The sequence below is a fragment of the Mesoplodon mirus genome (genome assembly GCF_964341445.2).
Source record: "Mesoplodon mirus genome assembly, chromosome: 3".
In the NCBI taxonomy this organism is placed as follows: Eukaryota; Metazoa; Chordata; class Mammalia; order Artiodactyla; family Ziphiidae; genus Mesoplodon; species Mesoplodon mirus.
The window spans coordinates 118,711,235-118,736,852 of NC_138978.1; the positions used below are offsets into that span (position 1 = coordinate 118,711,235).

The 25,618-nt window shown below is 42.3% G+C and overlaps 1 protein-coding gene across 31 annotated transcripts in view; it reads left to right on the forward strand.

The window, feature by feature from the left end:
- UBAP2L (ubiquitin associated protein 2 like) overlaps positions 1 to 25,618 on the forward strand; it is a 43,207-nt gene that overhangs the window by 12,640 nt on the left and 4,949 nt on the right. For 15 of the 31 annotated variants that reach the window (XM_082616529.1, XM_082616518.1, XM_082616508.1 and 12 more), the window contains exons 9-25: positions 1,279 to 1,338; positions 3,803 to 3,855; positions 5,672 to 5,757; positions 8,328 to 8,499; positions 12,497 to 12,695; positions 13,304 to 13,581; positions 13,739 to 13,911; positions 14,951 to 15,140; positions 15,852 to 15,906; positions 16,307 to 16,481; positions 17,095 to 17,167; positions 18,233 to 18,428; positions 18,519 to 18,607; positions 20,127 to 20,180; positions 20,804 to 20,885; positions 21,651 to 21,868; positions 22,253 to 22,358. In XM_082616529.1, the coding sequence (XP_082472655.1) occupies positions 1,279 to 1,338; positions 3,803 to 3,855; positions 5,672 to 5,757; positions 8,328 to 8,499; positions 12,497 to 12,695; positions 13,304 to 13,581; positions 13,739 to 13,911; positions 14,951 to 15,140; positions 15,852 to 15,906; positions 16,307 to 16,481; positions 17,095 to 17,167; positions 18,233 to 18,428; positions 18,519 to 18,607; positions 20,127 to 20,180; positions 20,804 to 20,885; positions 21,651 to 21,868; positions 22,253 to 22,358 (2,259 nt within the window). Of the gene's footprint in view, positions 1 to 1,278; positions 1,339 to 3,802; positions 3,856 to 5,671; positions 5,758 to 8,327; positions 8,500 to 12,496; positions 12,696 to 13,303; positions 13,582 to 13,738; positions 13,912 to 14,950; positions 15,141 to 15,851; positions 15,907 to 16,306; positions 16,482 to 17,094; positions 17,168 to 18,232; positions 18,429 to 18,518; positions 18,608 to 20,126; positions 20,181 to 20,803; positions 20,886 to 21,650; positions 21,869 to 22,252; positions 22,359 to 23,773; positions 24,178 to 25,618 lie in introns of those variants that run through there. The other 16 variants (XM_082616526.1, XM_082616525.1, XM_082616523.1 and 13 more) reach the window with 3 other exon arrangements.

Sequence of the window (25,618 nt, forward strand, 5' to 3'; positions counted from 1 at the left end):
TTTCTGGGCAAGAAGGAAATCTGGAGACTTTCTGCCTCTCTTTGTTGGATAGTCTTCTGGGTGTGGTAGAGTATTATGGGATTCGCTTTTTTTGTTAGCTGACTTTGATGCATATTTGGGTAGCGTATATATGTTTGAGGATATGTTAGGCTTGTGGGATACACCAAGATGTGTTTGGGAGTAAGAGAAAACTTGTACTACTTTAAATAAGAACAGCCTCTTGGTTCCAGAGTACTTTCTTATGAGATCAGCTACCTCTTTCTGGCTGAGCCAGCACATGGAAAGCCTGAGACTTTTTTCCTCTTACAAAGTGGAGGAAGGGTTAATAGTAGAGCATGAAGTAGGCTCTTTGACTCCTTATCCAGTTAAATTTGCCTTACCCCCTTTCAAAGATCAGTTACCTTAATCCTGTGTCTTTAGGAAGGTCTTTGGCACAAATCACTTCTCATCTACTGCCCACAATATTGCTGTACCTCAGGTCCTCAATGTTACTTGCTTTTTGTTCATCAAGCTATCTTATAAACTTATTTTTAATACAGATTTCTCATTGGTGGAGGCTAAAGTAGAGTTATTGGCAAGCTAGATATCTTTTTGAAGTCCCTTAACCATTTAGCTATGAAATATCCTTTTCTGTTTTAACTTATTATACTTTGGAGGCATTAGAACTGCTCTTCATTCATCTCTTGATGGCTTTGTAGAGCACTGGTAACAGTCTGAATAACAGATATGTTTCTGAGCTCTAGTTCGTTCTTGGGTATTTGGCTTTTTATCATTGGCAGAAAAGATAATAGAAGTTGAGGGATTTGTTTTTAGTTGTGGATAGAAAATCAGGCATGGAGTCCCAGTCCTAGACTGAAAGCCTTAGCTATTTTCAACAAGGATCTGGTTGGGAAAAGAGAGAGGGAAGGAATAGGTGTGTGTTTATTTATACCGAGTAGAGAATAGCAGATTTGGGAGGCTAGAATCAGAAATTTTTGATTTGTGGCTGAATGAAAAATTATGTGAATCGCTGCTGTCATCTTGTTAGTGTGAAAGTGTTGAGTATAGTTTCATGCATTCCCTTCAAGTTTCATGATTTGAACTTACCTTCATGCATGATCTCTTTTTGTGTTTTCATGATAGTAAATTACAAATTCCCTTTTTAATTTAAAAAGAGACTCAAATCTACCCTTAAAATATCCACAGGTACAGTGGGAATTGTGTGTTGGGGGCAAACATTCTCATTCACAAGCAAAATTTCACTGGTTGTTTTTTCTTTTCTTTTCTTTTTTGTTTCAGGACTTGATTTCATTGGGGTTGAGGGGTCAAATTATCCCCGAAAATTTGAGACTGCTCCTGGTATGATACATCCAGGCGCCTAACTGCCCCGGATATTTAATAGATTTTTATGAGCTGAAATATCTGTGGATATGTCATTTTTCTGTCTTCTTGGTTTTTATTTTTCTGCTTTTTTCTCTCATATTCTGTGCCTGTTTTTCCTCCTTAAAAAAATTAGTTTATTTAATGAATATTTAACATTTACATTGTCTGTGCTTTTTGCTGATGGAATGGAAGCCCTAATCTTTTGTTCAGAGCATTTGCACTCTTTCTGCGCCTTAATGCTTCCTCAGTGTAGTCCTTTTCCTTAGCCAAGACCATATGTCCTATATAGGAAGGTGTCAAGTAGCTGTCTACAGTCTTCCTTTCCATTCCAGATGCAGTCGCCAGAGTGCAGGGGAAAAAAAATTCTTGCATTGAGAGATAGCTTCTCAGTAGTAAATAACTTCTTAGATCACTTCCAATTCTAGGATTGTGTGTATGTGTTAACCCAGATTTTGGATTCCAGTTAGCCAGGGTGGGATGATTGTCAATGGGGAGGAAAAATGCCATCACTAGAGAGGGAGAGAAGAGTGTGGTTTGTAACTTGTCTAAACTGAGATTGGACTTTAGTTTGATTTGGAGAACATTGTCATTATTAAGTGGTTTGGAATTTCCCTGGCACAGTTTTAACATTGTCCTGGGAAAGGCATTGCACTGAACATATTTTTCTGTAGGAAATAGGATTTTTCATTATTAAATGTTTTAAGAGAATTTCAGACGGGTTTTGTAGGTGTTAGAATATTTCTCTTCAGTGACAGTGAAATCTGAATGCCACGCCTTCATTCTTTCATTCTTGTAAGACGTTTTCTCCATTTGGAGAGAATGTTTTAAGAATTATTAAATATATACTGTTATTCTAGAGAAGAAAATAAGGCGTTTTCTGGTCCTTGCTACACAGAGGTTCCTGTGTCTTAGTGTGGTTCTTTGGTTGAAGGGAAGAATTTTAGGTCTCATAGAAACTCACCTATACTCCTTAAAAAATGGCAGGTTCCTTTTCTGAGGATATGCGTATACGTGAAGCAAAACAGGGGAATGTGCAAGGTGGTTTGATTATTTATGGACCTCTCCTACGGAAACTGTGTCCCTTCATTTTCTGTGCCATGACCTCAGCAGGTCAGATTTTGTGTTTTGTATAGTTAGGACCAGTAAGGTAACTATTACACATATTTGATTTTTCAATCTCATCTCATGTCTTCTGAAAAGAACAGATCCATTGGGGTTTCTTATAGTTAAATCAATACGATCTGTAAACTTGACTTCTGCTGAGTATGCTTTTTTTTTTTTTTTTTTTTTTTTTTTTTTTTTTTTTTTCTGTACGCGGGCCTCTCACTGTCGTGGCCTCTCCCGTTGCGGAGCACAGGCTCCGGACGCACAGGCCCAGCGGCCATGGCTCACAGGCCCAGCCGCTCCGCGGCATATGGGATCCTCCCAGACCGGGGCACGAACCCGTATCCCCTGCATCGGCAGGCGGACTCTCAACCACTGCGCCACCAGGGAGGCCCTGAGTATGCATTTTTAAATTTAATTTAATTTTTGGCTGCGTTGGGTCTTCGTTACTGCGCATGGGCTTTTCTCTGGTTGCGGAGAGCAGGGCCACTCTTTATTGCGGTGCACAGGCTTCTCATTGCAGTGGCTTCTCTTGTTGTGGAGCATGGGCTTTAGGCACGTGGGCTTCAGTAGTTGTGGCACACAGGCTCAGTAGTTGTGGCACATGGGCTCTACAGCACAGGCTCAGTAGTTGTGGCGCACAGGCTTAGTTGCTCCACGGCATGTGGGATCTTCCCGGATCAGGGATTGAACCCGTGTCCCCTGCATTGGCAGGCGGATTCTTAACCACTGCGCCACCAGGAAAGCCCTGAGTATGCATTTTTAAATTCAGTTCCCATAGCAGGTAGGTGTCAGTGCTGTCAGTTTGGATTTCAAGCCTTTCCTTCTTCACTGCCCTTTGACTATAATGTGGCAACCATTTGTGTTCCTCTGCCCCTGCTACCATCTTTCTTCAGACTGCCTGCAGTATTGTCTTATACCAAATAAGTATAGCTTGCATGTTTCAGTTTAAATTGTCTGCTGCCATTTCACTGAACGGACTACTAAGTCAGAGGACTTGAAGGCCCTTAAGAGATTGCTTGGAGCATTGGGTCCATTGGAGTCTTGCTCTCTCTTGCATTTTCTCTCTCTTTCTTACTGTCTGGCTCTCTTTCCTATTACAGCTGTGTAACAAGAACTGAAAGTAGCTGTGAAATCATAATCTTATTAAAACCCTGGTTGTTCTGAGGTATCCCTTTCTAAAAAGTCTTTTCCTCCCTCTGAAGCCCAAGAATCCCTTCTGATTACTAAATTCTGGTTACACTTTTGGCTGCCAAAAGTTTAATACATCCGTATTTTCTGCCTGTGCTTTGTACTGGTACTTAAAATTACTTCATTGTTTTTCCTTTATTCCCAGGTGCATGGAGGACTGCAACAGAGGAGTGGGGAACTGAAGATTGGAATGAAGATGTAGGTATTCCCAGGTCATTCCTCATTAGTACCTTCTATCCCTAAGTGGTGTTTAGGGATAGAAAATGGGTATGTTTCTACCCCTCAAAATTCACCCTTAAGATTCTGACCCAAAACTTTTACATCCAAAATAGTGTTCTGAGCCAGAACATTTCACATATGTTATATGAAGGAGACTGGGCATGAACAGGACTCTGTGGAACCAGACTATGGAAAGGGCAAGTGCACTTGTGTAAGTCCAATATCTGATTGTCGGATTTATCCCAGGAAGAGATGGTGGTTGGGTAGGGCACTAGAAATGGAGTTAGGCAGGTAGTGCATTGAGTAACAGCTTCTGGTGGCATATGACTTTCCTTGGAGCAAATCAGTTATTTGGTTCACATTCAGGCATTGGTGTATAGTCCTGTAAATTGGCTTAGAGGTGGGTACAGATGAGAGTTACAGTACCAAGTTCTTAAGTTTACAGTCTGGTTGACTCTGGGACCCCTTTTGTTTTTGTACTAAGAGCCCAGCGTGGTGATTGTAATTGAGATGAACATGTAGGTTTGGCTGTCTTCCAGATTGACTAAACTAGGAAACCTCATAGATGGGTGGCACATAAACAAGCTATATGAATTCGTTGGAGTAGTACCTGAGTAAAAGAATTTTCCTGATCCCTGGTCACAGTCAAGCTTTTGCTGTGAATTACAGTTTCCCGTGATCATGGATGTACCTTCCTGTACTTGTATTTATTCAGTCAAGACAGAATATGATAAGAGGAAATGATGTGTCAAACTGTTTTGGTTTTCAGGCCTGAGTTTTAAAATTCTGGATGTATCAGCATCAGAGGGTGATTCTTTTCTATTGTAGCAGAGCTAGACTGCTTTGTGAATACTTTCTAAGGTTTGGCTTGTCTGCTTAACCATCGCTTTCACTGCCGAGGGCCGGGGTTCAATTCCTGGTCGGGGAACTAAGATCCCAGAAGACCAGGCAGCATGCCCCCCCCTCAAAAAAAATCAACTTGAATAGTAGGAAGATTTATTCCCTACAATTGTTTACCGAATTTTAGTGTTTTATAGTGGAGAGACTAGGTGTAACAAAATCAGTTTTAAGGCAAAAAATGCCTTTAAAAAAATATATGTATTTATTTATTTATTTGGTTGCACCAGGTCTTAGTTGTGGCAGGCGGGCTCCTTAGTCGCGGTTCCAGGGTTCCTTTAGTTGCGGCTCGCCAGCTCCTTAGTTGTGGCATGCATGTGGGGTCTAGTTCCCTGACCAGTGATCGAACCCAGGCCCCCTGTATTGGGAGCACGGAGTCTTATCCACTGCGCCACCAGGGAAGTCCCCAAAAAATGCATGTTAAAATTATTTTTCCATATATCGACTCATCAGCACTTGGGCCCTTACTGCTCAAAAGCCAAGAATTAACTTATATGTGTCTTCATCTTGGCTGTGATCTTCCTTTCTTTGAGAGGAGTAGTGGAAGATAAAGTATGGTTTGGATTGAGGTAGAAGTTGGGAGCTGTATCGGGAAAATATGAAGGTGCTTTCTCTGTTTTTCTGTCTAGCATATTCACCTTCCTGTAAGTTCAGCGCATATTATGTGACTCCACTAGATTTTATTGGGTTTCTTGATGCTACCCGCCCTTTAATAAAACCACTGTGCATAGATAGAAGGGGCTTGAAGGTCAGTCCATTCAGGATTCCTTAAGAGTAGATAGTTCTCTCTTCAAAGGGTTTTCCCCTTTTTCTTGATGTTGAATTCCCCTTAACCTGTGCCAGGTTTCTGACTGAAACTTACCTAACACTAGGAGTGACTAATTCCTCTGTTTTCCAGCTTTCTGAGACCAAGATCTTCACTGCCTCTAATGTGTCATCAGTGCCTCTGCCTGCGGAGAATGTGACAATCACTGCTGGTCAGAGGCAAGTGTGTGGTATAATTTAGTATCTTTTCCCAAGGGTATCTGCTAAGTTAGTTGTAAGGAAGAATGGCACTGGACCTCTACAGACTCCCATGGTGTCGGTAATAATGATAACCAAATCACATTAGGGTCCTATAAAGTTGATTGGTAGATTTGTAAGAGTTGATATTAGTAATCTATTGAATGGAAATCCATATATTACAATTTTAAAGCTAACTCTCCCCCAAATAGCCCTTTAATACATAGGTCAGCCTTGTCAGCATCACAGGTATTGATTAAAACTTAGAACTTAGAACTTGTAGTAAGTCAGGTAAAGAGAAGCTGAAAGTGGAAAGTTTTCATTTATTTCTGAATTTGCAGAACTGTTCAGTAGTTTCTTCTCTTGCTTAATAATTATGATCTTTGCTTAGCCCACTGAGTATGGTGATAATTTTTTTCCCTAGGATCTGGCTTATGAAATTTTTAGAATTTGAACATAGGTATTGGGGTCAGTAGAGGGAGATAACACTTGTCAGGGAATATTTTTATCCCCTGAAAGACTCTTGGATTATTTCTAGACCTGGGTATGATAGCTGTTGATTCAGAATGTCCTAAAGAGAAGTGCAATAGGAATAGGATGTTCAGGATGTCATTACCAGAGGTAATGTGTTTCTTGTTTTCATACATCTTTGTTGGAGTATAATTGCTTCACAATGCTGTTAGTTTTTGTTGTACAACAAAGTGAATCAGCCATATGCATACATATATCCCCATATCCCCTCCCTCTTGAGCCTTCCTATTCCACCCCTCCAGGTCATTGCAAAGCACCGAGGTGATCTCCCTGTGCTATGCTGCTGCTTCCCAATAGCTAGCTGTTTTACATTTGGTAGTGTATATATGTTGATGCTACTCTCACTTCGCCCCAGCTTCCCCCTTCCCCTCCCCCGTGTCCTCAAGTCCATTCTCTATGTCTATGTCTTTATTCCTGCCCTGCTACTAGGTTCATCAGTACCATTTTTTTTTAGATTCCATAAATATGCGTTACCATACGGTATTTGTTTTTCTCTTTCTGACTTACTGCACTCTGTATGACAGACTCTAGCTCCATCCACCTCACTAAAATAACTCAATTTCATTTCTTTTTATGGCTCAGTAATATTCCATTGTGTATGTGTGCCACATCTTTTGTCCATTCATCTGTTGATGGACATTTAGGTTGCTTCCATGTCCTGGCTATTGTAAATAGTGCTGCAGTGAACACTGTGGTACATGACTCTTTTTGAATTACGGTTTTCTCAGGGTATATGCCCAGGAGTGGGATTGCTGGGTCATATGGTAGTTCTATTTTTAGTTTTTTAAGGAACCTCCATACTTTTTTTTTTTTCTATGATACCAAATATCTGTGATATTTTTCCACACCAATTCTGCAATTCTCTGACACCAGCTGGGTGTTCTGACACTAACTCTCCAGAATTAGCGCAGACCCAAGTTGACCGCTCAGTACCACAAGACTGCCTTTATTTACTTCAGAGGTCAGCTGTAAATGGGCCACCTGCACATTTCTGTCCAGCCAACTACAAATTTGGGAGTTCTCACAGCCCCCTGCTCAGGTTTAATAATTTGCTAGAATGACTCATATAACTCAGCAAAGAGTTTTACTTGCTGTCCCTGGTTTATTATAACCAGTACTCAGGAAGAGCCAGATGGAAGAGATGCATAGGGCATGGTATGGGGGTTGGTGGAGCACAGAGTTTCTAAGCCCTCTCTGGGTGTGCTGCCCTCCTGGCATATCGATGTGTTCACCATCCCAGAAGCTCGCTGAACCTCATTGTTCAAAAGTTTTTAATCAGAGTTTCATTACACAGGCATGATTGATAAAGTCATTGGTGATTGAATTCAGTCTCTAGCTCCTCTTCCTTCCCTAGAAGTGGGTGGAGTTTGGTGGGGCTGAAAGTTCCAACTCTCTAATCACTTTCTTGGAGTTTCTGGTGACCAGCTGCCTTCTTGAAACTCTGTGAGGGGTCCCACCCTGCGTTACTTTATTAGCATAAACTGTGGTTGAAAGAGACCAATTATGAAAAACAAAAGACACTCCTACTACTCAGGAAATTTGCAAAGCCCCTAGTATATATTTTCATTATACCACAAGTAACTTGAAATATTTTTAAAATTCGGGGGAAAATTCCCCAAACCCTTCTTGTTCCAAAGCTGCTTGAGGATGCCAGCATTCTAGTATGTGGTTTTATATATTAGATATTGGTAATGACAGGTATTCAGTATTAAAATCATGGGTAAAAATTTGTAAATTTTGGCCCAATTATCGAGCTGCTGTATTAAAACGAACATTTGATATTTCACTGTTAATTTCACTAAAATTAAAATATTTAACAGTATTAAGGTTGGCAGCCTCATTGGAGCATAGGTAGATACTGTTGTGGCTCTTACAGATCTGTTATTTTGATGAATTAAGCATTTCACGGCTTTGTGTTTCTGGGGAGTGACTTCATTTTGATCTAACCATAATCTGAGTTGGGTGTTGGGGAATGCTGGAATGTTCAGTCATTATTCATCAAGCTCCCATCTCTCCACCAGAATTGACCTTGCTGTTCTGTTGGGGAAAACACCATCTTCAATGGAGAATGATTCATCTAATCTGGATCCATCTCAGGCTCCTTCTCTTGCCCAGCCTCTGGTGTTCAGTAACTCGAAGCAGAGTGCCATATCACAGCCTGCTTCAGGGAACACGTTTTCTCATCACAGTATGGTAAGTAGGAAACATGGTGTATCCTAACCAAACTTTTCTGCAACCCCAGCACATACATACAGTAATTCCTTTCAGTGATACCCAGAGGTTTGGGGCAAGGTAAAGCGTCTTCTTTTGTCTTCCTAAGCTGACTTGGGTGTAGAGATGTCAAGTTGGGTAGTAGGGAATATAGCTCTAGGAGAGGACTTAGCTTTGGACAGACTAAGTCATCTTATAAAAATGAGTTAGGAGACTTCCCTTGTGGTCCAGTGGGTTAGACTCCACGCTCCCAATGTACGGGGCCCGAGTTCGATCCCTGGTCAGAGAACTAGATCCCACATGCATGCCACAACTAAGACCCAGCATAGCCTGCCTAAATAAATAAATAAATAAATAAATGTTATTTTTTTTTTAAATGTGTAGGCTTTATAAAAAAATGAGTTAACATCATTTACTGAATACTTATTGTGCAAACATTGTTCACTGTTATTCTTGAAGAGTGAAAATCAATGACAACCAATTTTAATACTAATCAGTATTAGTAATACTAATTAAACTTGGATGGAAGGTTGTAGCAGTTCCCTGTTTTTTGTTTGTTTGTTGTTTTTTGGCTGCACTGTGCGGCATGTGGGATCTTAGTTCCCCAACCAAGGATTGAACCCGTGCCCCCTGCATTGGGAGCACGGAGTCTTAATCCCTGGACCACCAGGGAAGTCCAGCAGTTCCCTGTTTCTTGGTAGAGCAGAATTGTCATATGTATTCATTTAAACCAGACATTTCTGAGCTAGGCTTCTAAAAACTTGGGGTCTTCCTGAATCTGCCCACTTACTAGCTATTTCTCCCTTTCTCTATAAGTGGGGATAAGAGTGCTTGCTGTGCCTATCTTACAGGGCTTCAGGGAGATAAATAAGATAATGGGTAAAGTCTCCACAAATGTGGAAGTAGTGGTATTGGTTATTAACAACCTAGAGCACTTACGGCAAATGACTTGATTCAGAATATTTTTTAAAGTTCAAGGTCATCAATTATAGCAAAGGCTAAATAACTAAACAAAGATGGTTAGTAAATCCTAAAAGTACTGCTTTTTCTCTCTTCTTTCCTGTTTATTTTACTTTCCTTACTTTCCTGTTTATTTTTTGGTGGAGGGTTACTATAGTTGTAAGAGGTAAGAAACTATGTGTATGCATATACTTTTATTTTTCTAGTAGTAAGGTTAGAGTAATTACTTGAGCTGTAAAACTGCTAAGTCAGCCTCTAATCCAGAGCTGTTAGGGTTTTTAAAAAATTAATTAATTAATTAATTAATTTTTGGCTGTGTTGGGTCTTCATTGCTGCGCACAAGCTTTCTCTAGTTGCGGCGAGCAGGGGATACTCTTTGTTGTGGTGCTCATGCTTCTCATTGCAGTGGTTTCTCTTGTTGCGGAGCACGGGCTCTAGGCTCGCGGGCTTCAGGAGTTGTGGCACAAGGGCTCAGTAGTCGTGGCTCACGGGCTTAGTTGCTCCGCGGCACATGGGATCTTCCTGGACCAGGGATCGAACCGGTGTCCCCTGCATTGGTATGCGGATTCTTAACCACTGTGCCACCAGGGAAGTCCCACTCCGTTAGTTTTTAACTGTTGTCTTAAAATAGTTTTTTGTGTGAATAGTAATTTGGTGGTTGATATTCTGCCATGTATGAGTGGTCACGGGAGAGAAAAGGTGGCAGAGAAGGGAGAGGAGTGTTGGGACTAAAAAGAAAAAGAAGGAAGAAACAAAATGGGACAAAGGTCGTAGGAAGATATAATGAAGATCAGAAAATAACTACCAACACCTAAGATATATGACTGGAAAATGGGTTAAGTTCTCTGTGTCACTTTTAATTGCCTTTAATGTCTGGAGTTGAATATTTACACCTAAATCCAAATTCTCATATCAAAAATAAGTTTTCAGTATACTTCCACTTTAACATTCTGTTTAATGTGTGTCATGTGATATGTGAAACTAAACATAAGTGCTATTCTTTTTTCTCATTACCTGCGTTAATCAGTATGATATTTAATGTAGTTCTTTTCCATTGAGAACAGAGGTTAGAGGATTAATTTCCCTTAAAATTTAATAGATGCAAGTAATATAGGAGCCCTTCCCCATTATCATAATATATGAATGTTAGGTAATTTTCTATACCTTCAGTGTTTTCACGCTTGCAGAATATTTGGTAATCATTGCTGTGCGGGATCATCTCTCTGCCGCAATCCTGTACTTTCAACTAGATTTCTAGTGTTTTTGTTCTTGTTTGTATAGTCTTGGGATACAGACTGAAGTGGGAAAAAAAAGTCTTACCTTGGGTTGGACAGATGGGCTTTGTATAAGCACCACTTAATAATGAAGATCATGATGTGCTTTAAGTAAGAACCTAAGAGAGACTAGACTAAATCTCCTTGGAGGTTCTTTAGAATAGTCAAGGCCACATGGTTAATCTTCTGGTCTAGGCTGGTAGTTTTACTTGGTAGTAGGGAATAGAGAGAATCCCCCAAAAGCATTAAGAGTAAATTTTGTTTTGTCATCATGATTACCCTGTAGAACTTGGATATACACAGAAAACAATAAAATCATATTGACTCATTACTTGATCATTTAGTGCAGAAGTTGAGGTAGCCCCTTAACTTTACTTCTTTGTCTCTATGCTAGTTATTAGAAACATTGAGATGAAGCTCAGTTAGTTGTTTTTGTTCCTTTTGAGCTGTTCAGTGGAAGGGGCAAAGACTTTAATGGCTGAAGTGAATTTTTTTTTTTTTTTTTTTTTTTTTGCGGTACATGGGCCTCTCACTGTTGTGGCCTCTCCTGTTGCGGAGCAAAGGCTCCGGATGCTCAGGCTCAGTGGCCATGGCTCACGGGCCCAGCCGCTCTGTGGCATGTAGGATCTTCCCAGACCGGGGCACGAACCCGTGTTCCCTGCATTGGCAGGCGGACTCTCAACCACTGCGCCACCTGGGAAGCCTTGAAGTGAAATTTTATATCACCTTCATAATTGAGTATTAGTTGATTTAAATAATTGAGTATTAGTTGATTTAAAAATTCAAAGGGGAGAAAACCCCTCCAGTCATTAAAGGAGTCCCTGAGAAGGAGGGAGGGGAAAGTGATGGTAACGGTATAAATTTTAATGGCACTTAATTTTTTGACTGCTTGATATGTGCCATGCACATATTAAATGCTTTATATAGTATTTGTTTAATCTTCCTACACCTTTATGAGGTACTACTTTTATTCCTATTTTCAGATGAGGAAAATGAGGTACAGACCAATTACAAGTAATTTTTCCACAATTATTTAACCAGGATTTGAATGTAGACAGTCTGAGTCCAGAGCTTATGCTATAATGGACTATTCTACTTGGTGACATTCTTTTTTCAAAAATTTATTGGGCCTCCCACATGCGGCGGAGCGGCTGGGCCCGTGAGCCATGGCCGCTGAGCCTGCGCGTCTGGAGCCTGTGCTCCGCAACAGGAGAGGCCACAACAGTGAGAGGCCCGCGTACCGCAAAAAAAAAAAAAAAAAAGAAATTATTTAGTTTATTTTTATTTTTGGCTGTATTGGGTCTTCATTGCTGTGCGCGGGCTTTCTCTAGGTTTGGCGAGTGGGGGCTACTCTTTGTTGCGGTGCGTGGGCTTCTCACTGCGGTGGCTTCTCTTGTTGCAGAGCACGGGCTCTAGGCACGTGGGCTTCAGTAGTTGTGGCACGCGGGCTCAGTAGTTGTGGCTCACGGTGTCTAGAGCTCAGGCTCAGTAGTTGTGCGCACAGGCTTAGTTGCTCTGCGGCATGTGGGATCTTCCTCGACCAGGGCTTGAACCTGTGTCCCCTGCATTGGCAGGCGGATTCTTAACCAGTGCGCCACCAAGGAAGCCCCTGGACATTCTTTACTTGTCTTATCTATACTGGCTCTTAACCGGGATAAGTGTTTTGTTTTTGTTTGTTTGTTTTTTGAGTAGTTGAACAAAATTGCTTGGATGTGGATTTCTCTAATCTCTGTGTTGATCTACAGGTGAGCATGTTAGGGAAAGGATTTGGTGATGTCGGTGAAGCTAAAGGCAGCAGCACCACAGGCTCCCAGTTCTTGGAGCAATTCAAGACTGCTCAGGCCCTGGCTCAGTTGGCAGCTCAGCATTCTCAATCTGGAACCACCACCACCTCCTCTTGGGACATGGGCTCCACCACACAATCCCCATCGCTGGTGCAGTATGGTGAGAAATATGGAAAGTGATTTGAATTCTTTAAGCATTGGAGCATTACTGCCAAGAGGCTGGCAGGAGTAGGGGTGAAGAATGTGCTCTGAAGTGAGGAGGAGAAGGGCAGCCAACTGGCTCTTTTCCCGCAGTGATTTCCCCTGGTGAGATAGGCTCAGTTCAGAAAGCTGGGGCATAATTAAATACATAAGTTGAGGCTGTATATCTCTATATCTCTTTTATCACATTTAGCCCTGTACACATTTGCAGTCTTCTGTTGACCTGAGGATGTTTTGGGTTTTCCCTAGGTTTATCTTAAGTATTTGAAAACATCATACTGCCTTTGGGCTTTTCCATTTTAGGACCTTACACTTTAAACATGGACAATTCGTGGATTCCTTTCTTACATAGGCAGGGTAATAGTTTTGATTTGATTAGATTCTGCTTAACAAATAAAATCCAATGATTGCCACCTATAGAAATGAGATTAAATCTTAAAAGAGAACCTGTTTATATGAGTTTCTGATTCCTGGGGTCCTAATTCATGGCTCTAGAGCAGGATAATAGCATTTTCTTGAGGTTCACGAGCACCTCTGGCCTCATGCTTATTGGATTTCCTCGTGCAGATTTGAAGAACCCAAATGATGCAACAGTGCACAGCCCCTTTACGAAGCGCCAGGCTTTCACCCCATCTTCAACCATGATGGAGGTGTTCCTTCAGGAGAAGCCAACCTCAGTGGCTACCTCCACTGCTGCACCTCCACCCCCGTCTTCTCCTCTGCCAAGCAAATCCACCTCGGCTCCACAAATGTCTCCTGGGTCTTCAGACAACCAATCGTCCAGCCCTCAGCCGGCTCAGCAAAAACTGAAACAGCAGAAGAAAAAAGCCTCCTTGACTTCTAAGGTATATTTGAACTTTTAGATAGATATTATTTTAGGGCAAAGGGGTGTGGGATTTGAGAATTGAGATTGTAAGGGTGTAATTTGGAGGTTTGAAGGAGAAGTTTTTTATTAGTCTTATAGTAAGCTTATAGTAAACCATTACTTTTTCTTCTCTACAGATTCCTGCTCTGGCTGTGGAGATGCCTGGTTCGGCAGATATCTCAGGGCTAAACCTGCAGTTTGGGGCGTTGCAGTTTGGGTCAGAGCCTGTCCTTTCTGATTATGAGTCCACCCCCACCACGAGCGCCTCTTCAAGCCAGGCTCCAAGTAGCCTCTATACCAGCACGGCCAGGTAGAGGAAACAGCCGTCATAAGACTTCTTTTATCAGACCTTTACCAGTTTTTTTAAATCTCTTGCTGATTTCTAGAACTCTGGACAGGCCAAGCCTCTGATTGAGTGAGAGAAAAGTAGCCAATTGTAGCATTTTGTTGAGCACTTTAAAATATTGTTACTAGGTTTTTCCTAACTCTAAACAGAAATGTATCCCTTGGGCACTTCCAGAATGTCCAGGCACAGTTCCTAGAAACATGTACCCCACCTTTAACAGAGTACCTTGGCATCTACCACAGCTAAAAATGCGTTTGACACTTTTAGCCCCTTGGTGTGGACTTAAGCCTACAAAGGGTGTAGCTTTGTACTCCTAGGAAGGAGGTAGCATTAATATATTACACAATTAAAAGAAACCTTTCCAGTAGAACCTTCCCTGCCTCCTCTGATAGCTATCAGGGAAGGCCATCTTAAGCAGCAGAAAATCCTGGAGGAATTTCAGAGTACTAGGGTATTTTTTTCAATCCTTAGAATTTAAAAATAGAGATGTCTTGCCCCAGCCTAGCTCTGTTGAATCATAATTGCTCTTAATGCATATGAATATTTTAAAAGTTCCTTTCAAGAGAATTTTACTTCATAGGGGTTTTGAGAGGGCCAGGAGCTCAGAATTCCTTAAAATGAACATGAGCAAAAGGTGATTTTTCCCATGTTTAGGGTTCATATTATGATGGTATCAAAGGGACCAAGAGTGGTATATCCTTTCTACTGACTTTTAGCCTCTTTTTCTAATAACAACAGGATGTAAGGGAACAAGAAATTTTTCTCTTCCTTTAAGAGTTGAAAATGTTTTTAAACTCGATTCTTAGCTTAGATCCCTGGCTCTATAGGATGTGGAAATTCCTACTGTTGTCAGGAGAAAATTGTGGCAGTTTCTTTTATTTGTTGCTGGAATTTTTCTTTTTGATTGTAATCAACTTACACAAGTAGTGGATCTCCACTGTTTTAGTATCAGTGGATCTGCTCTATTTGTCTCTCTCAGATTTTCCTTCTCCATTCCCCACAGTGAATCTTCATCCACAATTTCATCTAACCAGAGTCAGGAGTCCGGTTATCAGAGTGGCCCAATTCAGTCGACAACCTATACCTCCCAAAATAATGCTCAGGGCCCTCTATATGAACAGAGATCTACACAGACTCGGCGGTACCCCAGCTCCATCTCTTCATCACCCCAAAAGGACTTGACTCAGGCAAAGGTATTGGCTTCATGAGCCCCTGGGCATTGGTTAGGAGAATAGTGGGCAAAATCTCTGAAATATTAGTGTTTTACTTGACAAATGGTGCTAAGACACCTCTGAAGTGCTGATTGAGAAGCTGAACCACATTTTTGTGGTTGGTGAAATAAAAGTTCTCTTCACTAACCCTGGAGACTTAGAGCCAGAAGATCATTCTCTTTGCGCTAAAGATTCATTTTCTTTAGTAGAATCGGTCTCAATTACCTGTTTTCTCTTCTTGGAAGATCTGTTTGCCAGCCTTCTGTGGGTGCATATCAGTAGACCTCACCTTGCTATGTCTTGGCTTGGTGAGGGGGACAGCATATGCTAGAGGCAATGTGGAGTGACTGTCAGATGCAGCCAGCAGAGTAGGTGGTTTGGCTGAACTGTCATACTCCCACATCCTCCCCCAGGGATCACTGGATTTGGACCTTTCCTGTGTCTGTTTGGGGTTTGGGATCTCTTCAGCAGTTTGGGCATTGCCTTCTGTTGCCCTGGGTCACACAGGGTTGGTATATCTTATTTTTGTTGTTTTTACTTTGTTTGGGTAGTATACATTATGTTAATCCTTTCATTAACTTGTAGAATTTCTCTGAAAGAAATTGGTTGACAGAAGTTAAGCTGAGTCAGTGTGCTAACTTGAGCTATTCACTTGAGTTTGTCTGTTTCTTATTCCTCTGTTTTTTGTACCAGAATGGCTTCAGTTCTGTGCAGGCCACGCAGTTACAGACCACGCAATCTGTTGAAGGTGAGTGTTCTCCAGGCTTTTTCCTCTCAGTTGTAGAGTTTTTACTCCCCTTTAAATATGTTTGCATTTTGTAGATTGTTGTGAAAAGAGCCCTGCCTCAATGATCAAAACTTCTGGTATAGTCTTAGCTTGGTTCTTTCTACCTTGCTGTTTAATCTCAAGCTATCATAAGTTTCAGGTTCTCTGTCTTGTAACAGTGATAATCCTCTGGGTTCTCCTTATTGGACAAATGAGATCAGTGCTGTGAAATGCTTGGAATTAAAAAAAAAGAAAAGATTGTACCTAAATGTTAGTGGTCCATTACTAAATAACTTACACTCTTGTCTTTGGGACAGCCTAGGGCTGTCGTCACCTCTTAATAACTTCCTCTGATGAGGTGAATTCCTTTCTTTATTTCCAGGTGCTACAGGCTCTGCAGTGAAATCTGACTCACCTTCCACTTCTAGCATCCCCCCTCTCAGTGAAACGGTATCTGCAGCTTCCTTACTGACGACAACCAATCAGCACTCATCTTCCTTGGGTGGCTTGAGCCACAATGAGGAGATTCCAAATAGTACCACCACACAACACAGCAGGTGATTTGGGGTGAGGATGGAGGTTTGGGTTGGTGAGTAGTAATAACAGAGCCCTCTGGTTCTATCTTGTCCTCCCTGCCTAGCAGAGACCACATTAGCTAAGTGGGTGACCCAAAAGCTATGGGAAGTAAAGACAGAGGAGGCTTTTTTCACTTTTTCAACACCCATTCTTGCTTTAACTGCTCACTACCCTTGGCTGGCCATTGTGTTTACCATATGATCTTAGATCTCCTTGGTTCCATATTATGCTTCTTTGCCTATCTTCTTTTTTTTTCAATTGATGTATAGTTGATTTACAATGTTGTGTTAATTTCTGTTGTACAGCAAAGTGATTCAGTTATATGTATTTTCTTTTTTATATTTTTTTCCATTATGGTTTATCTCACAGGGTATTGAATATATTTCTATGTGCTATACAGTAGGACCTTGTTGTTCATCCATTCTATATATACTAGTTTGCATCTGCTAACCCAAAACTCCCACTCTATCCCTCCCCACCCCGCCTGCCGGCAACCACAAGTCAGTTCTCTGTGTCTGGCCTGTGTTCTTGACTGAAGCTCCAGGTCAGGTAACCATAGCCCTATGGCTAATGGCAAGCTCTTTTACCTTTCAGCACGTTATCTACTCAGCAGAATACCCTTTCGTCATCAACATCTTCTGGGCGCACTTCGACATCCACTCTTTTGGTAGGTGTGATGCTATAAAAGAGGAAGTGTGGTCTTGTTTACACTTAAACAACTATCCAACTGTAAGAGTCTCCCAAGAAGGGACTCTTGAAAATTTCTTCATGAGGTGGCAAAATGATAATTCATCTGAAGTTGCAGGAAAGGAGTAAAAAGGATGTTTGAAGCCGAGAGAGGCAGAAGAATCCAGAAATATTGCAGAGCTGTGGGCCAGTTCTCAAAGCCCTGCAACTGACTTTTTTGAATATATGACTTTTTTTTTTAACACTGTAATTGGGTGGGACTTTGTATGGTATGATAAATTCTGTAAGAACATCCCTTTCTAACTGGTACAGCCATTTTCATTCATTGGTCTGGGGTATGGCAAACATGAGTCCTGAAAATAATCAGTTTGAGTCTGGGCATCCTATGAAAGTAGAGGCCAGATGAGAGCTTTTGGCCAAATAATTAATTTCACTGTTGTGATTTTATAACAATTTGTGGAATTAAGCTGAGATGGTAAGGAAGAAAACTAACTTCTGAAGGACCTGTTTTGGGCAAAGGTATCTGGTTTGTCAAAAGCCTGGGGCAAGGTAATGAGGGTTAAGGCTTTCTCAGGAATCTCTCTTTCCTCAAGTGTACTATTTCAGGTTTAAATTCATTAGAACTTCTACTTCTTTCTAGCTTGTGAACTGGTCTGTTGTGCTGGCCTAGTGAAGAAGAATGTGGGAGAGAAGACTATGATATATTTTTCAGACCTAAACTATCTTCTGTCTCCTCATTGGCTAGTCAGTGTTGGCTTCTAGGGATTTTGTCCCCACTCGCTCTGTTGCCTTTCTGAACAGGGTGATAATGTGCAGTGGGTCTGTTGTTACCATCTTTACCAGATGAATGTTGGGGAATGTGTAGCCAGACAGTATTTAGTAACTTCTTCTAATTACTTTGGCAGAGAGCACCCTAGTACTCTGCCTCAGCCTTTTTAATTGAGAAGTTGGTGTGATATAATCAACAGAAGGGATTGTCTTTCCTGACCTGTTATACTAATCACTGTTTCCTCCTCCTCTCTTCCACTGCACCGCCTTTTTGAAGCACACAAGCGTGGAGAGTGAGGCGAATCTTCATTCTTCCTCCAGCACTTTCTCCACCACATCCAGCACAGTCTCTGCACCTCCCCCAGTGGTCAGTGTCTCTTCCAGTCTCAATAGTGGCAGTAGCTTGGGCCTCAGCCTAGGCAGCAACTCTACCGTCACAGCCTCCACTCGAAGCTCAGTTGCTACGACTTCAGGTAGCCCTGCATAGCAGATGAATTGCATTCCTTTCATCTGGACGAGCAAAGTAATAGTGTGACAAGATAAAAATATAATTTCTCTTTCAGGAAAAGCTCCTCCCAACCTCCCTCCTGGGGTCCCGCCGTTGTTGCCTAATCCATATATTATGGCTCCAGGGCTGTTACATGCCTACCCGGTAAGTGAGACTGAAGGATCTTCTCCAGAAGAGGAAGGTGGTATGGCTATTCTTTATGGCTATGGCTTCAGGTGGAAGAATATAATTAAATAATAAATGAGTGGTTGTCACATGTAAGCAAACAAGTTTTTAATCTTTGTAGTTTTGGAAAAAAATAATTTTTTAGAGAGGAAGGACTAAACCTAGACCAGGTCCTCTATTGTGTATTTTCTCAGGTGAAACACAACTTCTGGGCCTCAGAAGCCAAAGGCCAGAGTGTCTAACTGGAATCCCTTTCAGTTTCTTACGGAATTATTTTCTCTAGTTGGATTGATTCCTAATTTCTAAATTAGGAGTAGACCAGAATTCCTAAATTCTGGGGGTCTATGCTGGCTCTGACCTAGTCAGAGTAGAGTTCCCTGACTTAGTCTGGGGCTATCTGAGAATAGGTGACTGACAGTAGTAGCCTTTTGCTCTGTTGTGTCTTGTATCAGCTTCGTGTATTCAGTGCCTATTAAGGAAGGATATTTAATTAAAAAAAATTTTTTTAAACATCTGTTTTTCAAACTTATGTTTATCAGGGGATTATGTTTACCAGGCAGGGGTGGCGGGGGAGTGATAAAGTGGGAGATTGGGATTGACATATACCCACTACTATATATAAAATAGATAACTAATAAGGACCTACCGTATAGCACAGGGAACTCTACTCAATACTCTGTAATGGCCTATATGGGAAAAGAATCTAAAAAGAGTGGATATATGTTATATGTATAACTGATTCACTTTGCTGTACACCTGAAAGTAACACAACATTGTAAATCAACTATACTCCAATAAAAATTTAAAAAAAAACAAAAACTTGTTTTTGCCTTCAGAGAGTCTAGAAGAATATCATACAAATGAGACATCCATTAGCACTTTTTTAATAGCTAACACACTACCTTAGTACCCAAACATTAAAGAGTAGAGTAAAACGCGAATTGTTTCTGAAGGAGATAAATTTTTTTTTTTTTTGCGGTACGCGGGCCCCTCACTGTTGTGGCCTCTCCCGTTGCGGAGCACAGGCTCCGGACGCGCAGGCTCAGCGGCCACGGCTCACGGGCCCAGCCGCTCCGCGGCATGTGGGATCTTCCCGGACCAGGGCACGAACCCGTGTCCCCTGCATCGGCAGGCAGACTCTCAACCACTGTGCCACCAGGGAAGCCCAGGAGATAAATTTTAAGCCATATTTTGAAGGGCAAAGGAGACAGGTAGAATAAAGCAGGCTATGTATGTATGACTTGTGCGTACCCTACTGCTACCCAGAGGCCAGCCTAGTTGAATCACTGTGTAGCTCAAGGAAAGCTTCAAGACCTTTCATGAATCATGTAATCTCTTTGTATTTCACTTCTTTCTTAAAGAAAATGAAGGAAATAACTTATGTCCTCTTCTTCTTAAGAATGAGGATGAATGTTGATTTATCTTGTCTCTTAGCTCCTTGGTTTGCTACCATCATGACCAGTCCTCGTTCATATTGTTACATGTTTGTATCTTTCAGCCACAAGTATATGGTTATGATGACTTGCAGATGCTTCAGACAAGATTTCCATTGGTGAGTATATGGTTGTAGAGCTTAGGAAAAGAAAGTGATCTTAAAATTAATGTTTGGATTATTCCAAATGTTCAGTTGATAAGTCACAGACTTGGCTCTTTCTCAAGCCATACCTCCATACACATACTTTTAAGATATATTAGAATGTACTTCGAGAGTGGTTCTAACAGAAAGTAATTTTTTTTTTTTTTAATCAGAGTTGTGACATCTTTGAAGTAAACACATTTTAACTTGTTCTAAAGCTCAGAGTACTGTGGAGTTCTTGGGATGCTTCCTGTATGTCTCAAACACTTTGATGATTTCCAGAGGAAGATCTGTTTTCTCAGTAGTAGTAGACTATGAGGGATAATATCTAGAGGTCTGAGAATATTATTGGTACTGATGGACTTGAAGTGTTTCCTGGTGGGCATACGTAGACCTTGCCTTGACTGTCCCCATGGCCAGGCAGGGGGGACAGTGTATGCAAGAGTAATATGGAGCTTGTGCCAGTTCAAGCAAGCTTAATCAATGGCTGGATAAATTGCAGTACTCCAACATTCTCTTGCTTCTCACCCTGAATGACATGTCCTCACTTCTGGGAATGAGTGGCATTGAGTCTCTGCTCTTTTATCTCTCTCTTTCAGGATTACTACAGCATCCCATTTCCCACACCCACCACTCCGCTGACTGGGAGGGATGGTAGCCTGGCCAGCAACCCTTATTCTGGTAGGATTGGGATGGGGCTGAATAAAGGGAGGTTGTGTTGGCCTTGGTGGCAGAAACCTGATTAGTAGAAGGAAGGGATCCACTTCTCACCTTAATTAAGATCTTTGACAGAAGTGCAAAGTGGATGTGGTAAATCAGGGTTGGTAGATTCAGAATCCTGCTGAAGATGGGCATGTAGCAACTTGGCTTCTCATCCCACTTTCTGTTGTCTCCCTGTGACTCCGGATGATGTGTTGACTTCTCAGCTATTCTCTAGCTTTTTCCAGGAAGTACTGTGGTTGAACTGGCCTTCCTCTACTCATCTCTGCTCCTGTTCCTTACTCATGTGGCAGTCTCATTGCCTTGCTAGGCCAGGGCCTGACCTATTGTTGACCTTATTGCCCTGTCATTTTCCCTGACCTAGCATTGTTTTTCAAGTCCAGCATGGAGTTTTCCCCATGGAGGGGAAGCAGAGAAGGAAAGGAGGGGGTGTGGGTGGGGAAGAGATGAAAGAAAATAGGTGGGCAGGGAAATCATACAGGAGCTTTATTCTGGGAGCTGGTTTCTGCAACAGTATTGCAGTCATGCAACATTAGTCCTTGACTAGCACTCTGCGGATTGTGTGCTGAGCAGTGCTAAATGGAGCTGCAAAGAAATGGAATTCAAAGCATTGAACTTTAATAGTCTCTGAAGGCTCTCCTGGAATCATGTGAAACCAGAAGAGGAAATTCTGCATTGGTGGTGGGGGATGAAAGAGGCAGATACATTTAGCCTCTCGTGTCACAGGTGACCTCACAAAGTTTGGCCGTGGGGATGCCTCCTCCCCGGCCCCGGCCACAACCTTGGCCCAGCCCCAGCAGAACCAGACACAGACCCACCATACCACGCAGCAGACATTCCTGAACCCGGCGCTGCCTCCTGGCTACAGTTACACCAGCCTGCCATACTACACAGGGGTTCCGGGCCTCCCCAGCACCTTCCAGTATGGGCCTGCTGTGTTCCCTGTAAGTACTTGGGCTTGGTCTTTACTTGTGGTGAAGAGTCCTAGCCCTGGACACTATGCTAGCTGCTTTCAAGACTAGATGACTTTTTAATAATTAATGAAGAGGAACAGTTTCCACCTCTGACCTCTTTCTGGCCTGGGAGAGGGAGTGGGGCTGGGATTGGGATAAGGGATTACCCATTCGTAGAATTAGCTAAAGGGGGAATGTACAGCTTTGCTTCCCTCAGACACTCATTCATTCCCTGAACCCATTTTGCTAAGTAAACTGTGGACAGCATACATCAGAGTGGGTAGCCATCTGAATGCCTAGTCTCTGGAGTAGGACGGGTCAGTTGAATGGTACTTTGCTGCCATTTCACTGTAGTTCTGGCCTATTGCTCTTCAGGTGGCTCCTACCTCTTCCAAGCAGCATGGTGTGAATGTCAGTGTGAATGCATCAGCCACCCCTTTCCAACAGCCAAGTGGATATGGGTCTCATGGATACAACACTGGTAAGCTCACCTTGACCCTGGCTGTCATTGGTGTCTGTGGGATGTCATTAAATGAGTTTCAGGGAGGAAGATCTGGTGCTTGAAAAAACAGGGTTGGTGAGGGTGTGCTGCTGCTCCATGTATGATTGTTAATGTCTGCCTGACTTGGGTGTCTGTCTGAGCAGCACCAACAGAGGAGCTTAATACTAGAATGTGTATCCACTACTCATGACAGGAATGCCCTGGCGCACGAGTTGGCTGTTAGAATATGTTGGCTGGCCTAAACTTTGGGTGGGAAGCAGAGGACCCCAAGATTTTACTGAGATGTCAGTGGAGGCAAGTGTTAACATTTAAGGTACTGGTAGTACAATAGGGGATATATATTCACTGAATAGAAGAGTTAAATGGGTTCTTAGCTAGCATGCTGTGGTAGGTTTGGCTTAAATCTCTTTGTAGTACTGCTTTTCTCATGTGGCCCCTTTTTATTGCCTATCTAGAGGGCCTGAGATGTGGAGAGAAAGGAGTAGGGCATGAATACTCAATAGAGGGAGAGTTGGACCTTTAGGTTCCTTCATTTGTATGGCTGGTCTCTTTGCAAAGTCCATTTGCACCTCTGATGGCAGGGAGGGAAATACGGGAATCCTCTGAATGGGTGCTGACCTAAAAGATATTTAGCGTATCCCCTGCTCCCATACCTGACACCTACTCTCCATTTTTGGAGGACAGGGAGTAAGAGTCTTTGAATAAAACAATTCCATCTACTTTTTTCAGTGCCTTGTAGATGTGTATGGGGAGGAGGTGGTTGCCATTGCTTGGGGTTGGAGTTGAGGGTTGTCCTTTAAAATTCTTAGCTTAGTTATGGTTACATGGTGATTTGGATGGAGCTACATCTGTGTTCTTCACCCTTGTATGGGCTCCAGGTGGTTAAATTGCCCAAGGTTTTCAATTATTGGGAAACTGAGCTGAGCAAAGAGGGCAGTAGGTCTGGGATCTAACAGGTGGAGCTTTGAACTGTGTTGTATGACTTAAGAGTGGGTCAAGATTTAAACTAAAGAAATCCTGAGAGACCCCATTGAGATTTAATAATACCCAGACTCCTTGTGCCTAGGGCCCCCCTCTCACTGAGCAGGCCCACCCTAGTCGTTGGTGGGGAGGATTATAAGCTTTTGTCTTGGAGTGGCCCTATTCCAAGAATATTAGATTTAGGTCTTAGCTGGACCAGGTTCAAGAATTTGAAGAGGTAGATGATTGGTAATAGAAGAAAGTTGCATAACTGATTTTGGAAATCCTAGCTTCTTACTTCCCTTAAGATTTCAGAGACCTCCTATAACAGCCCTTTAAGAATCCCCAGTTCCCAACCCCACAGAGGGCTCTTGTCATCCCATTCCTCATCAACCTCTAAATTCATTTATTTTTATGTATTTGATTCCTTTTAGGAAGAAAATATCCACCCCCTTACAAGCATTTCTGGACGGCAGAGAGCTAATTTGGCCCAAGGCTGGGGGCTGTGTTTTGTGTGTGTGTGTAAATTTGCACTGAAGTCTTGTTTCAGAAACCAGACCACTGAGGAGAGCCTGCTGAGCTGTGGCCATGGCCTGCGTGGCTTGGGGAAATGAGTTGGTGGATACCTTCTGGGCTTTTGAACTTGCCCTTCCCCCATTTCCCTCTCCCCCATGTGTCTGACCCTGTCTTACCCATTTCGAATTCAAGCGGTGCAGCACCTCCTCCGAAGCATCAATGCACACACCTGCTGTTGCTTTTGATTTCTGGAAGGCATGTAGTTCCAACTTGTAACAAAATATTTGTAGTCTTCAATAAACTGTGGTATTTCTTTAGCTAACTCTGGCGTTCTTTCCGTGCATGTCTTTCTGGACACTAGGAACCAATGTTGTGCTGTGGATGAAGGGTGGAGGGTGGCCTTTTCAGTCAAACCCCAGCATAGCCAAAGAACTGTTAACTTTTCAGTATGGTGATTTTATTGAGGTGGGGGAGGGGAAGTGGCCTCAGTTCCCAGCCTGTTGACTGGTTAGTCAAGAAAGCTATTTGTAGAAAATGCCCGATTCTCTATGCTTATTATAGCTCTTCACTTTTCCATTTAGATCTTCCCCTTGTCTCTGACATAAGCAGAGGAGAAAGGACAAAAAAGTTCGTATCATGTCATTGTGAAAGGCTGAAGAGATAGTGTTCAGTGCTGTTGTTAGGAAAGTATCTTCCAAGGCTTAATTCCCACATCTGGTTCCCAAAGGCCAAGTGGCTGATTGAGATCAGATAAAGTCATTAGTGACCAGCTAGTTGATGACTCAGGCTGTGGAAACTGTTCTAGCCTGGAACATTGTTCTTAGTCCCTCGATGGCTTTTCAGGGATTGTGGATTATTAGTCGTTTTGCACTTGTGGGTATAGCTAAGAATGTGTGGGAGAGGTTTGGTTAGACATCTCCTTGACTATGGAAATTCTCATCCCCTCTCAGTCGAACTGGTACACCATCAGCCCTTCGTTCATAGAGCTAACTTGGACAGTGAGAACCCTGTCCTTGGTTAATTGGAAACCCAGATACTTCACTTACTTTATATTTGTTCCCAGCCCTCTGGAGTAATTTTGTACTGTGAGTCAGATCAGCTTTCCCAGGGGCTGCCATGCTGGGAGAGATTGGCTCTCTCTCCTCCCGGCTATCCACATTGTGTTTGTATGATCATCACTGCTTGGAAGTGGGGGTAACCAGCGGGTGTTGACTGTTGGAAGGAAAGCAAGAAAACTCCGTAGTCTGAGGAGATTGCTAATTACTGGTGAATGATAGGTAGGGAAACCAATGCCCATTATTTTCTGGGGTCTCAGATGCTTACACTGAGGCCATTTAGGGCTACTACACAAAGTATTCTCTTTTTTCCAGCATTTCCAGTTGTTTCAACCAACAGGCCAATTAAGGCCTCTAGACTAGAAGCTGTTTTTTAGCTAGTCCACCCTCTGGAAAGGATGAGACCAGGTAGCGGCACATTGGAACTAAATTCCTCCCTACCACCCGGCTTGAGAATCGGCCATTTCTCCCATTCTGTATGGGATGACCAAGTGGTGTCAGCAAGCTGTTTGAGCCTTTGCAGTAAAGATCATTGTCTCTTCTGGTTTCCCTCAAAAATGTTCCATTTATATCCTGTTACACCTTACTCTCAACCCTTCCACACAAACCTCATTAGCTTAGCTTTTTCCACAAATGAACTCCTGTTCTTAAAGTTATGCCTATTACCAGTGATTTGCCAAATGGGCACCTGGGGCTTGAAAAGCGAAG